At 48.5% G+C, this 14303-nt stretch overlaps 5 protein-coding genes across 5 annotated transcripts; 4 read left to right on the forward strand and 1 right to left on the reverse strand.

Moving 5' to 3' along the window:
* Positions 1 to 1494: 1494 nt before the first annotated feature.
* Positions 1495 to 5376, reverse strand: BDV37DRAFT_250370 (MCM DNA helicase complex subunit MCM6). The gene is made up of 4 exons (XM_032082176.1): positions 3360 to 5376; positions 3172 to 3307; positions 2120 to 3109; positions 1495 to 2061 (listed from the first exon to the last, which is right to left on the reverse strand). Exons 1-4 carry the CDS (start codon positions 5000 to 5002, stop codon positions 1915 to 1917), a joined length of 2916 nt encoding a protein of 971 aa, XP_031940675.1. The 5' UTR covers positions 5003 to 5376; the 3' UTR covers positions 1495 to 1914.
* Positions 5377 to 5637: 261 nt separating this feature from the next.
* Positions 5638 to 7775, forward strand: BDV37DRAFT_142415 (uncharacterized protein). The gene is made up of 3 exons (XM_032078849.1): positions 5638 to 5934; positions 6003 to 6334; positions 6394 to 7775. Exons 1-3 carry the CDS (start codon positions 5844 to 5846, stop codon positions 7543 to 7545), a joined length of 1575 nt encoding a protein of 524 aa, XP_031940676.1. The 5' UTR covers positions 5638 to 5843; the 3' UTR covers positions 7546 to 7775.
* BDV37DRAFT_142416 (uncharacterized protein) lies at positions 7776 to 8581 on the forward strand. The gene has a single exon (XM_032078850.1). The coding sequence runs from the start codon at positions 8006 to 8008 to the stop codon at positions 8465 to 8467; it is 462 nt and encodes a 153-aa protein (XP_031940677.1). The 5' UTR covers positions 7776 to 8005; the 3' UTR covers positions 8468 to 8581.
* A 1178-nt stretch (positions 8582 to 9759) lies between these two features.
* BDV37DRAFT_142468 (uncharacterized protein) lies at positions 9760 to 10540 on the forward strand. Its single transcript, XM_032078851.1, has 2 exons — positions 9760 to 10139; positions 10253 to 10540. The coding sequence occupies exons 1-2, from the start codon at positions 9955 to 9957 to the stop codon at positions 10410 to 10412; spliced, it is 345 nt and encodes a 114-aa protein (XP_031940678.1). The 5' UTR covers positions 9760 to 9954; the 3' UTR covers positions 10413 to 10540.
* Positions 10541 to 13728, forward strand: BDV37DRAFT_142469 (putative DUF221 domain protein). Its single transcript, XM_032078852.1, has 6 exons — positions 10541 to 10719; positions 10788 to 11256; positions 11314 to 11922; positions 11998 to 12324; positions 12380 to 12778; positions 12839 to 13728. The coding sequence occupies exons 1-6, from the start codon at positions 10669 to 10671 to the stop codon at positions 13651 to 13653; spliced, it is 2670 nt and encodes an 889-aa protein (XP_031940679.1). The 5' UTR covers positions 10541 to 10668; the 3' UTR covers positions 13654 to 13728.
* The last annotated feature ends 575 nt before the right edge of the window (positions 13729 to 14303 follow it).

Here is a 14303-nt window from a genome sequence, read left to right on the forward strand (position 1 = left end):
GCCGTCTGTTGGACGTGATAGGCTCGTCTGCCCACCCCCTTTCGTCGACCGGCGTCGGGGGGAAGCTCGGCTGCGTGTTTATCCTCGTCAGGGATGGCCTGCCGCGGGCATGTTCGATTCCTGCCAGTTTGCCAGTCTTTACAATAAATACACTGCAAGTATAGTATACACATCCATCTACAAAAATCAAATCAACAATCCCAGCAAAGAATCTATAATATAAACAGTAGTACTCCATTCAATCTTTTGTCCAGACAAACCAACAAACCGAAGCACGCCACCTTGCCTATTAGATTGCAGATATCCTAGCAGAATCAAATCCAAGACTACAAACACCCTCACTCCAGAGTCCATAGAATAGATCTCAAACCCAAACCCAGTGCACATCAACGAGTCATATCCCCGACCCTTCTTCCCCCCGAAACAGAAGTTACGAAACTAATGCAAGGCAAAAAGTACTGACTTCCTAAACAGGCAATTTCCTGCGTCAATGCGTAATCCTACGGGATCGATTCGTGACTGGTGCTCGTGGCGAATGAGTCGCTTAGGCTGAGAGGAAGAGCAGAGTCTTACTGTGTCTGGGATAGTGGATAGATAGTGTTTTTGCCGAGGTTTGCAGTTTACGGTTTACCTCTGTTTACTCTGTTTACGGGGTATTGAATTGTCGGGGAATACGGGGGGAGGGGGGGGGATGTGGACTCCGGTGTACTCCGTATGCCGTACTATCTCTGGAGATTAGTTTATGCACGACTAATGCTGATATTCCTATTGTCTAATGAAATATCAATTTGATTATAAAAAAAAAAAAAAAAAAAAAAAAAAAAAAAAAAAAAAAAAAAAAAAAAAAAAAAAAAAAAAAAAAAAAGAGCAAAGAGCAAAGAGAGGACGTTATGAATCTCAGTACAAGTGCAGCAGCCCAGTCAATCCTTAACAAATACAGTAATAGCCTGTGAGGTCCTAGCACAGGCATAACCACAAACAAACAACACTCCCTACCAACGTTATTTGCCCACAGACCTTCCCCATGAGTCGTAATGTAGTGTACCCTAATTCGGTTAGCCATCTTGTAGTCCCTCATGTCAGATCAGTGAAACTACCGAAACAGCACGAGCTTGATGGCAGTTGAACCCCCGCGCGCCAACCTAAAAGGCTAATATTACATCCCTCCCTCCCCCACCATGGATTGAAATAGAGGATTATGCGTATGATTTAGATTTGGCCCCGCGGGTTACCGCTGAAGGGAATGTCCGTGTTTGATTCTCACGTGTGTGTCCGTTCGTCGGGGGATCATGTCACTGTGTTAGTGCTGTTCGGGGTATGCAGAGTAGATTTTGTGGTTTTGGTCTTCTCGCCTTACACATATATATATATCTAGGATGGGAGTGTTAGATATTAAAAGTATACGTTTGGAGCAGGTGCTGTCGTTGAGTGGGAAGGATATAACCTAAGTATGCAAAGAATATATATCTTAGTAGTACCTATTGTTATGGAACTCTTAACTTTCTGCTTTTCTATTCGCGCTTTGCCGCACTCTTTGTGCGGCAGTATGATGCACAAAGTTGATTACTAGTTGCCCCCTTCGAAACTGTCTTTTCAGGAATACGGCACGTGTCCGACGGCAGCCCAGGGCGAGCAGATTTGTGGCAAGCTCAATGGAATCAAAAACAATTTCCCAATGCGGCTGGTTCAGCATAGATGATACGAAAATAAGATGGGCATGTCGCCTATATAGTAAGCGTATTAGGATACAAAAGATTACAAAAATAATGGCAGATGGCAGGGTTCGTTTGCGCTGAAAAGTGACGCCGAACTATTAATCTAATCCGAGATATCCACATCTAACCCAAATAACAATGCACAAGCACACCTCATAACTCGTAATCAGTATTACTCCGTCTTATATGCTTATTATCATCACCGTTTGCTCTTAGGATCCGGGAGCACAATGTCATCCACCGCACAGTTGGGATGCAAAACGTAAACGGTGCGGTGGGAGATCTCTGGGTCTCCATCGGCTGCATCAACCAAGCCTTCTCCCCGAATGGGCATGAGGATGTTGTCCTGAGATAAACGGTTAGCCAGGCAAATCAACCAGGCAGGGCTGTATAGAGGAACAAACCTTGACCATTCTCTTCAAAACCTTCACAGCCAAACTGCGCTCTCGTTGCAGATCTTCCTCGTTCTCCAGCTCAGATTCAATTTGCTCCAAGTACCAGACAATGAGATCCTCCTCCTCTACACCCTCACCAGAGGTAGACTCATCCTCGTTGACTCGGCGGACAACGAGGTTCAGAATCTTCATATATTTATCGAAGGTGATCTTAGTCCTTGGGCGCGATGGCGCTGGCTGCTCTTCCACATCGTCACGCATAGGGCTGTCGCCTTCTCGGTCACGTTCGCCGTCGCCCATTTCGTGATCCTCATCACGTGCCGCCGCGTTGACAAGTTCTTCATCGTCATCGACTTCGACATCATCCTTTTCAACCGTGACAATACTCTGCCGGAGAAGATCATACGCTTCTTGCACGAACCTCGGTACGATCTCCTCGACACAGTTAGCCTTGGCAACAGCTTCGGAAAGACGAACCAAAGACTCCAGCTGGCGCACGGTGATGCGGTACGAAGACCTGCCATTGCCGCCTTGGGAGTCATTAGAACGGAGCTCCTTGTATTTCTCAACCAACAAAGCCTTGGCCTCATCAGTGAAGACTGGCCTGAATGTCCGGGCGAATCGAATATAGCGCTGTAACTGTTCGGTACTCAACTCCGGCTGAACGGCTTCGTCGCGGTTCATGTGTACGTTGACGATATGGTCGGCCAAGTTGCGATCGACAGTTTCATTGGGCTCATCTCGGATTACGAAGAACAAATCGAATCTACTCATAATGGGAGCACTGAAGTTGAGATTGGCTCGCAGGGTGGCCTTGGGGTTGTATCGTCCACCAATAGGATTAGCTGCGGCGAGGATAGATGCACGTGCGTTGAGAGTCGTATGGATTCCTGCCTTCGCGATCGAGATCGTCTGCTGTTCCATAGCTTCGTGGATAGCAACTTGATCACTGATGTCCATCTTATCGAATTCGTCAATAGCACAGATGCCACCACCATTCTATGTATCAAACAATCGTCAGCTGCGTTTAGAGAAAGTGAAGGACTGAGGGAAACGCCTACCGCAAGCATCAGGGCACCGGCCTCAATGGTGAATTCACCGGTCTCGGCATCCTTCACAACCGAAGCAGTCAGACCAGCGGCTGACGAGGCTTTTCCACTTGTGTAGACCGCGCGAGGATGCAAAGAGCAAATGTATCTAGAATTACAGTCAGCTGCCCGTTCCTATACAATACACCCTGAATACCTACTTTAAGAATTGACTTTTGCTTGTTGAAGGATCACCAACTATGCATACGTTGATATCACCACGGAGCTGCATGTTCTCCTGTGCTGTATGTTTGCTGACTCCGCCAATTAGTTGCAGAAGCAAGCCCTTTTTGATCTGACGGTGGCCATAAATCATGGGAGCGATGGAGTCCACGAGCCGAGAATAGATATAATCCGAATGAACGAGTCCTTTTAGGTCCTCCACTTCGTATGGGGTTAAGGTGTGAAGAAACGCCTCCTGGGCTTTGTCCTCGTTGTCTTCAGGCTCAGTGAGTTGGTTGAGGGAAGCGAGAATGTTATGAGACTGCCCATTCAAGTGCTGATTGGTTTGCTGACCAGGAGTAGTGGTGTCTGGGGTGACCATACAAGCGAGGAAGGCGAGACGGTAGGTCAAGTCCCTCGCACCAAGAGCCTTCAGACCAGTGAGTCCCCCACCACCAACATCTCCGCTGCGGAATGCAGAGTCATCACGGACAGCCTCAGGTCGCACGCCGGGCAGTCCTAGTTGGCTGACGTCGGGAACAACAATCAAAGTGCCAGTGAAGATACACCGCTCGCCAGCCTTGGCACGATCGACCATCTCACCACGAAGTATGACATCCATAGTACGGGGCATGCTGCCAGTGGGGATCTCATGTGATGATTCCTGTAGTTTCACCTTCTGCCAATCAACAAAAGTGCTCTTCCCAATGTCTAGACGCCAACCAGAGCGGTTTCCGCAAGACTGGTTCGGGCATTCCGAAGGCTCTGTATACTTGAAAGTCTGTTCAACATCGGGGCACACCGTTTTGCAGTTCTCACAGATAAAAGTACCTAGAGACAACTCCGGACGAATCTCAGACGTCCGCGTGACAGTGCCAGAGATGGAGAGCAATTTTCCGATCTGTGAGGTTCGGAGTTGGCGCAAACGTGAGACAAGAGGCAAATTATAGAAAGCGAGAGAGAACAATTTGTCTGTCTGCTGGTGACGTGTCCTCTCCTGGACGTATTCTCCCATCTCATGTTTGTCGGAGATGCCAACGCTCGAATTGCCTCCCATCATCGACGTGCTGGCATCTGAGTTCACCTTGTCAACTTTGCGATGGTGCGTATAAAAGTCGGGCTCATATTTCGCAATGAGATTGTGCAGTCCCTTGGTGAGGAACGGATGGAATCGGTAGAATTGGTTGACAATGGCGTCTGCTAGGATGGGGTTATCCAGTGATGTCAGGTGGGTGAAATCCACATATAGTGTAGACAGCGAATGCTTGTTCATGCCATGGATTTGAGCAATGTAGTATTTGTCGCTGAGGATTTCGGAAGACGGAGGCGGCGCAGACCATGTAGGTTCCTCCCGGTAAGTCTCAAGCAATTCCTCAAAGGCCTGCTGTACTTTTTCGCCTGCCACATCGACCAAGGGAGGAGGAGGCTTTACATATGGGTTTCGGCGGCGGGTCACGGTCGACGAATTCGACTCAACGACTTGATCGTCAGGGAAAGCGTGCATATCACTCATAGGGCCATTACTTTCCGAGGGCGGATGTGGCCTAGAGCTGGGAAGTTGATCTGAGTGCAGACGATGGTCGCGAGAGCCGACGTTCGAGTCCAGCTCGGATTGAAGAACGGCGTCGAAAAGGGACGACATGGTGAAGGGCAGCCAGAGCAAGGCCGCTATACAGTCGGGTCGAAAGAGCTAATTGAACGTACCCCTTCTTGCGTGACAGGATGAATGTTCCTTGATCAATTGGGTAAATTATGGGTGAGAGTGACAGGAGGGGGGGGGTATATTCAAGTTGCCCTGGCAGTGTGTGTGGATCAAAGGAGCAATAATAACTTTCTTTTTGCAGAAACGCGTTGGAAACGCGAACGCGTCGGAGAAATGTTATTGCAGTCCGACGTGTAAAGTGGTTTTTCAGAATGCTTATCTCATCCATTTCCCAAACAGGACCGTCCATGACTCAATATCCTCAGACTAGCCAATTCAGGAGAAAGGTCTTCATGCCTGTTGGCGAAGAAGGAAGCGGATCCTTGCCAAGCCAGACGCCGACAGCGGCTAGGTCCAGGACTTCTTAAAGTCTTTCCTTTCCCCTACCAATGGGAAACCACGAAGGTACTTATTTGGGAGGGCCCAAGCTTCTTTTGGCCAATGAAAGATGATTCTGGGAATCTAACTTTCGGGGCTGCGCCAACGAGACCTTTTGCTCAGTACCGACCCCACTGCTTCTCATCCCTAATAAGAACCGTACCGGGGTCATTCGACGCCGGGCGTTGATAAGCATGACTATGGCTGATTCCTTCGGCGCATCTTGATCGTCAATCGTCATTCTCTTCCCCGACCGCAACTTTGCAATGAACTCCTCCGTCAAATTGGTTCAATCTATGGGGGTTTTCTGGTAAAGCTCTTGTCCGGTATGCACCTCTAAGGAGGTTTAGCTTTTGTCCCGTCAGTCAGATTGCTCGAGTCCACTGCCACTAGGCGGCTCGCAATGTCCGTGGGCACTCCCCCTTTGGTTAATTTGGCACATTCCGATCCAAGCTCAGCGCCGCAAGACTTCTCTACCGGCTCAGAACAACAAGGTTGGCGTTCTTATCCAAGTTTCTATTTCCTTTTCTTCGCTCGCGAGCTGATCAAAGTTTCGCAACAGCGACTCCGCAGAATGCCGGTCAACTTCCAGTGAAGGTCAAAAGGCGAAGGCACCTACCTACCTCAGATGACCCATCTAAGAATCAAGTTTTCTATTTTGTCGATTCAAACTCTTCTTCCCGAGAAAAGCGAGCACATGTTATGCGCCATCATGTTCAGGAGAAACGAAAACAACTTAAACACTCGCATCCTCGGAGCGACTCTGATAAGAGAGTTCATCGCCCTCTTCGCTATCTCTCTTGGCAGCAGAAAAAGTTATTACTGAGTGGCGATGACAATGAAGTCGTTGAATACAAGCGATCTGAGGATGGAATTGTCCCTAAAGAGGTCTCAGTACGTAATTGGAGCTTCAGCACAGTCAATTGCCTTACTAACACCCAGAGGCGTTTCAGATACCAGTCGGGCCCCAAAGCTCTGCACCTGCCTTCTATTCTGTTTCGCCAGTCACCCTACTTGACGCCTCCAGAAAAGATCCTTTTGATAGCTTGCCCGTAGCCTGCACAAGAGAGGATTTCATATTAATGGACTGTTGGACAAACAGGTTGACATACTGGTCAGGTGAGCCTAGACTAATCAAAGACCAAGTCTTCCGGGCGGTCCTCAACCATCCCCTGCCTTTTCAGTCTGTTGTCCTTGCGTACTGCGCTCGTTGGAGGGCACACGCATATGGATTAAAGTGGAGCCCTGAGGTGGAACAGCACTTAGGGAGAGCCACAAAGGGCATTGAACAGGTGATGAAGGGCGGCATGGAGATCGACACTGATAGTCTAGCAATGGCTTTGACGGGGATGGCAATACAGGAAGAAAGATTTGGCAGCAGGCAGCTCGCCAGAGGATACGTAGACCAGGCTGTCCAGATCCTCCGTTCCAGATCGGGATCTCATTGTGTTGCTGAAGCATTCTTGCATTATGTGCAATTTATGTTGATGCCGCTTCATCCAGCAGTTTCCGAAGATGGCCAGCAATGGTTGGTCACGTTCCTTCGAGGAGCAGAAGACTTAATGCTAGAACATAGTTCCGATGCGTATTTGTCATCAGTTCCCCAGCGTCGCTCTGCATTTCAAATGGATAGCCCTTTGTTTCCGTTGCTGTCCAGCGGACCTCGTCCTTCTCATGTTCCACATCAGTCACGCATATACATTATAACGAAGAATGCGCCGACGCAGGAGCTCACGCGTACTGCGGCTCTGATATACATCACAGCCGCCCTCTGGGATTTCCAGGGTTCTCCCAACAAAACCGGCCGCTTTCTCGACCATCTACGCGCGACTGCGAAAGACCGTGAACTCGATAGGTTTCCCGCATGCGAGTCCTTCGTGTGGCTCCTCCTTCTCGAAGGATATGAAGCCGATCTACAGGAACCTGAGAGAAGCTGGTCCACGAGCGAGCTGTTGAAATTGTACAAGCGGCTTCGACCAGAACTTCAGTTCCTTTTCACTGAAATTCTTTTCAGCCTCCTGATGCTCACTCCACCGATCCGGGGGATCGATGTATTTGAAAGAGAATTGTACAGCTCTGTGCCAGAGGTCCAGGAAGAACTCTGAGCTACATCCAACCCGGGCTACTATTTTGTTCATGCACATTTACTCTTCTGACTTCCTCTCAGGACGCGACAACTTTTCGACGGTTTGCAGGCAGCCGTGCGCCAATCTCATCTAAGCATTTGATTCTTGGATTTAATTTCTTGTATATACTACAGCTGACACAGGGGCAGGTGCCAAGCTGTCACTTTCCCTCTGTACGGCTCCCAAATCCCCTGCAACTAATAACTATGGGACGTGTATTATCTTACGCATACCGACCAGAGGCCAGTACGAACTAGACTTTCTCTCGCAAGGGATAGGAGACAGTGGGGTGTTTTATGTACATTATGCTTACTCTCGTTAAAGATATACCATGCTTTCTAAGAAGAACTCGAAGCACTCAGCTGCAGAGACGTCTATTGTGACCGACTTGTCTTCTTAGTATAGAGACCGGAATGCCATCACACCGCACAGGATTCTCATGGCTGTTGAGAAGTATATCAGGGAAGCTCTGGGTCCCGATGGTAGTAACACCCGTCCTTCACCTTGCAAGTTCAAGACTAGCTACCCCAATACTACTAGTAGTAGGAGACCCGGTTCGAAAAGGAAATATATATATCCTGAACCAATCAGACCACAGTCGGTCCCAGTAATTTCATTGCGAACCCTTGGCAGTCACCCCATCTCTTCCTGTGTGCAGCAAATTCTTGCCTTCCCATACAACTCGTCTCCATGGATCAGATCACTTCTTGTGTATTCCATAAGCTTTACTCCATACCAAATCCAGCAACCAGGCAGTGAAAGACAGCCACCAATCCCACTCCTCGACTCTCCTACCTTCTATAGAAGGCAACGACTAATCTCTAGCAAATCAAAGCAGCGAACCAACCCCCCGTCGAACCCCTACAACCACAACCAATCTAGGATCCTCGTCCCAAGATGATATCACGATGATCTACCTACACCGAACACATATGTAAACCGTGTGGCTGTGGCAGATGACGTTCCAAACGCAACCTTAACCAGGCTGGAGGTGTGGCTTGACCGATCGGTACATCCGAGAAACAATGCCAGATCAGGAAGTGGACCCACGATAGGTCACACGGTAAGGCCATGAACGTGTAAGCGTCAGAAGCAGCGTGGACCATGCTGTGGACCTGTTCATGGTCGTTACTGGGTAGCGAGCAACATCGTACCCATAAGGCCTTGGTGGTTCGCACTAGGCATGAACGATTGTTGAGGGTGGTGATGCCATGATAGGGCTGTAAAGTTTCTGAGGCAACTGGTTTTAATTGCCCATGAATGTTCTATCTTGTAAGTTTTTGATTCAGTTATCGGTAATGATAGTCGTAACCCCACGGACGGGGATACTCGGTCGGGAGAGGATGACTTCATGCTGGTAGTAGTAGGGTTTTAATTCGTGTGGCTGGTGCAGACACGGGAGGGTGTTGATCAGCAACAGGTTTGGTTGGATCGGCGCAGCTTAGGCCAGTGGCAAAACGCAAACAGGCAGCAGCACTAGCCACACCTCCATCGTAGATTTCTCGAGTTGTATTACACCAGATTACACCAGTGTACGGTGCCCATACCGTGTTGTGGGAAGTGTTTCGGAAAAAGAACCCCCAGGACAAAATAAGGGAAAGGTGTTGAGGAACTGAAGCGACTGAAGCCTCCTTTAATGGATGTGTTTCAAATTGTCTTCACTTCAGGTACTGGACTAATTTACAGTAACATACCATGGCTTGTACATGTACATACAACGGCTTCCTTGAGGTTGTGCTACTAGGCAGCGGTATCAGTACGGTAAGGTACAGGAACAGGTACCCGTTCCTCGATGCCGGGGTCCATAAATACGTAAGGTTGGCCCAGCTGTAGTTGAGGTACCCATGGATATACTTTGGGGTGATGAACTGTACCTGGGAACCTGAGTCAGGAGGTGTTGCCACAATGATACGGAGTATACTCTGTATGGGATTGACACAGAAAGGGTGGACAATTATGACAGGAAAAACGAGAAAATCACAGAGAGTTTTCTTTTGACGCTAACAGTGGTCTATTGAGCCAAGTCATCCACTCTCGTAACCCAAAAAACGTTAGTCCCGCTGCTCTTATCTGGTGAGGTTTCAAGGTTTCCGTCAGTGGCATCATTGGGATCCTGACTTCGGTCATATTCAAGTTCTACATTGTTTGATTGCTACTACAGAATCTGTACGGAGTATCATCTGTCCTATTATACGCCGCACATTGACATTATTCTTCTCCATCCCACATTGAATTGAGCTGATGCTATTTCTCTTTTGAGAGGACAGTTTATGGCTAAACAGGTTGTTGTGGTACCGTAAAATTAGAATCATGAGGAAACCCACAAAGAGTTCTTAGCCTTGAAAATTATTTAATTTTAAATTAGCGCTACGAGTTGATCGGTTACTTATGATCAGTGAAGTTCCCGCTTGCCTCGCGATCGCATCTCAGATCCATGTTTCACTCGTCGCAGGTTATGGTGCTGACTGGCTCTGGTGTGCATTGGTCCCACGACTCCTGTCGCTAGTTACCAACGATTCCCCGGTAAAGCTCTGTGCCCAAGGTACAAAGCATATTCAGCTTGGGGCATCTACGTAAGTGTCTCCTCCCTCCCGAAGAACCACCCGATTGATTTTCTCATTCTTGGGAGTCCAATTGGCATGCCTTCTCGTCTTTGACTTTCCTGACCAAAGATCACCGTAACCAGGAAAGGAAACGAAAATCAAGAAAAAAATAATAATAACTCTAAAAAAAATAAAAACAAAAAAACAAAAACTAAAATCAGCCCCTCCTTGAATCCATACCCTTGGGTTCTCTTGTATCATTCTTTTCTAATCTCCCTTTCTCCAGCTGGGCTGATACACTAACTACAGTCGTCCCTCTCTTCTTTCGCTTATCTTTTTCTAGACATTATCCACCTTGCTTATTTTTCATTTTTCTTTCCCTCCCAAAATTCTCATCCCAACTCGATTCTCATATCGACGATCTTTCATTCAATCGCGGCCAAAACCCGCAGCGAGTTGCCTATCGCATCTTCCGCACTGCGCTATCCCCTGAATCAACATCAATTCGAGGGCGCTTCAACGAGGGCAACATTGGAACGAGAAATTATACCCAGCCGTAATGGCGTTCTCCGATGTTGGCCTGAGGGGCCTCCATCATCTCGTCCGACGGGTGAGTTGCGACTTGCTAACGATCAAATTGATCGGCTCTGGGCCGTGGGCACATCTAACAACACGCAGGATGACAGTGATGACCCCAGCAATACTCCACCAACGGCATCGGCACTCGTCTCAACTCTTGTACCGGCCTTGATATCGGCAGGAGTGATGGTTCTGATCTTCCTGATTCTTCGTCGCAGTCAGCGCCGGACGTATATGCCGCGAACATACCTAGGAACCTTGCAATCTTGGGAGCGTACTCCTCCCACCTCTACTACCCCATGGGGTTGGATCATTGACATGTACAAATTGCCTGATGAATACGTGCTGCAACACCATTCGATGGACGCTTACCTCCTGATTCGCTTCCTTAAATTGGTATCCATGATATGCTTCGTGGGCGCGTGCATGACGTTCCCTATCTTGTTTCCCATCAATGCAACTGGCGGTGGGGGTAATTTACAATTGAATATTCTGAGCATGTCCAACGTCGAAGAAAGCAAGTACGAGCGTTACTTCGCGCACGCCTTTGTCGCATGGCTCTTCCTTGGTAAGTTTTGGGTGAGCTCTTCCATGTTCATTTAATCTTACATATCGCTCTCTTAAGGATTTGTCATGTACACCGTTACACGTGAAAGTATCTTTTATATCAATTTGCGCCACGCCTACGCCCTTTCCCCAGCATACGCCAGTCGGCTTTCGTCTCGGACCGTGTTGTTCACCGCTGTTACTGAGGACTATCTCAATCGTGACAAGATTCGCAAAATGTTCGGTACTGACAAAGTGAAGAATGTCTGGATCACTACCGATACGTCCGAATTGGACGACAAAGTGAAAGAACGTGATGATGCTGCCATGAAGCTCGAAGCTGCGGAAACCAAGCTTATCACTCTCGCGAACAAGGCACGCCTCAAGGCCATGAAGAAACAGGGCTCTGTTGAAGACGGCCCCCCGACCCCCAGCGAAGAGCCCAATGACGAGTCGGGCTCAGTTGCAGCCCGCTGGATTAAACCGTCCGAGAGGCCCACGCATAGACTCAAACTACTCATTGGAAAGAAGGTTGATACGATCAATTGGGCCCGATCCGAAATTGAGCGCTTGACTCCTGAGATCGAAGAGCTGCAGGCCAAGCACCGAGCTGGCGACGCAAAGTTGGTTTCCTCGGTTTTTGTTGAATTCTATCATCAGGCAGATGCTCAGTCTGCCTATCAGTCCGGTATGTTTGTTCGCTGTGCTCCATTTAATATCTGCCATAATGGTGTCGCAAGATTGGTCTAACATGCGATTACAGTGGCCCACAATCTGCCTCTGCACATGGCGCCCCGCTACATCGGTCTGGAGCCCACTCAGGTTATCTGGTCTAACCTCCGTATTCGATGGTGGGAACGCGTCATTCGGTACTTCGCAACTATCGCATTCGTTGTCGCCCTCATCGTCTTCTGGGCAATTCCCACGGCCGTGGTTGGTTCCATTTCGAACATTACTTTCTTGACCGAGAAGGTCCCTTTTCTTCGCTTTATCAACGATGTCCCAAGCTGGATCCGAGGTGTCATCACTGGTCTTCTGCCTACTATCTTGCAGTCCGTGCTGATGGCTCTGTTGCCAATTATCCTGCGATGTAAGTTCCTTCGACAACGAGTTCAATTCTGAATAATCGCTCATTATTGTTCTAGTGATGGCCAAGCTTGGTGGTGCTCCGACCGCTGCGGCTGTCGAGCTGACCACCCAGAACTTCTACTTCACGTTTCAAGTCGTCCAAACATTCCTGGTTGTCACTGTTGCATCGTCAGCTTCGAGTGTGGTCTCGGATATCATCAACAATCCGACATCTGCTGCATCGCTCCTGGCCAAGAAGATCCCACAGGCTTCCAACTTCTACATCTCTTACATCATCTTGCAGGGGTTGTCGTTCAGCGCTGGTGCGCTTCTTCAGATTTCCGGTTTAATCCTGGGCAAGGTTCTGGGCACATTGTTGGACAATACCCCCCGTAAGATGTTCACTCGTTGGTCCTCACTTTCTGGTCTAGGCTGGGGAACGGTATACCCTGCATTCACCTTCCTGGTAGTCGTCGGTAAGTACTCTATTCACGTTTCGATATGGAATGTGGCTAATTGCGCCTGTTTGTGAATAGCCATCACCTACTCGTGTATCGCTCCCTTGGTGCTCGGGTTCGCGACCATTGGTCTGTACCTGTTCTACTTCGCTTACCGGTACAACATGTTGTATGTGTCCAATGCGGACATTGACACTCAGGGCAAAGCCTATACACGCGCCTTGCAGCATATCACTGTCGGCTGCTACCTGCTCAACGTTTGTCTCATCGGTCTCTTCGCCATTGCAACCGGTGCTCGCCGAATTGCTCTCGGTCCTCTCATCCTCATGATCATCTCCCTTGTTGTCATGGTCATCTACCATGTTTCTCTGAATCAAGCGCTGGATCCTCTCATCAACTATATCCCAAAGAATCTGGAAACAGAGGAGGAAGCCCTTCTGATGCAGGAGAAGGGCGAGCAATCAGATGATGCCGGCGCCAGTGTCCCTGGAAAGGAGGGCATCGGCAACGATGTTACTAACGTTGATTCGGCTGAAAAGGGCCTCACCGGACCAGCTCCGGAGCCAAAGGCAAACTTCTTGACCAAGTGGCTGCGCCCAGACAAGTACGATAGCTACACCCATCTCCGGCGGTTTGTCCCCAATGCCTCGGCTATCACAACTTATACCCCCGAAGTTGAACGCGACGCATATTTCCACCCCTCCATCACCTCCCAGCCACCTCTTCTTTGGATCCCTCGCGATCAACTCGGCGTGAGCAAGCAGGAGGTAAAGCATACCTCGCGGGTGATCGCCATCACCGACGAAGATGCGTGGTTGGATGAGAAGAACAAGATCCACTGGGACATGGACAAGGGTGTTCCACCTATCTATGAAGAGAAGATCCACTACTAGTCACTCATTTGAACTCTGACCCAAGTTCTGCCACATCAGAGCATGTCTTGGCAAGAATGTTTTCCTTCTGTTTGATACCCACGTGGCCGTTGCTGGTCTCCTTAAGCAGCGCCTCTGAGATATGATGGCCCTGACCGGTCTGTTAATACTTAATTTATATATGAGCTGCGATTACGATGGATGTTTTGACAGGATCTGTGATGTTGCTTAGTTGATGTCTTGAATATGATCTGTGGTTCTCGTATTCCTCGAAGTGGGTTTCGCTGCTCAATCCAGGTGCTGGTGATGTTTAGCCGTTGTAGATGTACAGTAAATGACGAAGTATTTCTACATTGCTGTGATAGGGTACAATTACGCGGAAATGATTCACAGTGCTCTCTAAACCTCGCTCGATAGATCTCATTATAGTTATCCAGGGTCAGGTGAATGGTCTCGTGACATTTCATTTTCCAGAGCAAAATCCTGTCTCTTACACATAAGTTACCTCAACTATTAATTCAACTTACACTCCATGTATACCTCGCATTATTACATCAAATCTCTTACATCAACCCAGAATAAACAAATTAAAGACCTCATACACGACACTAAACGCAACAATGAGACCATTTATAACCCAATTACGGAGTAGAAGACAGGGACATCCAAGT

The sequence above is a fragment of the Aspergillus pseudonomiae genome, assembly GCF_009193645.1.
Source record: "Aspergillus pseudonomiae strain CBS 119388 unplaced genomic scaffold BDV37scaffold_40, whole genome shotgun sequence".
Classification (NCBI taxonomy): Eukaryota; Fungi; Ascomycota; class Eurotiomycetes; order Eurotiales; family Aspergillaceae; genus Aspergillus; species Aspergillus pseudonomiae.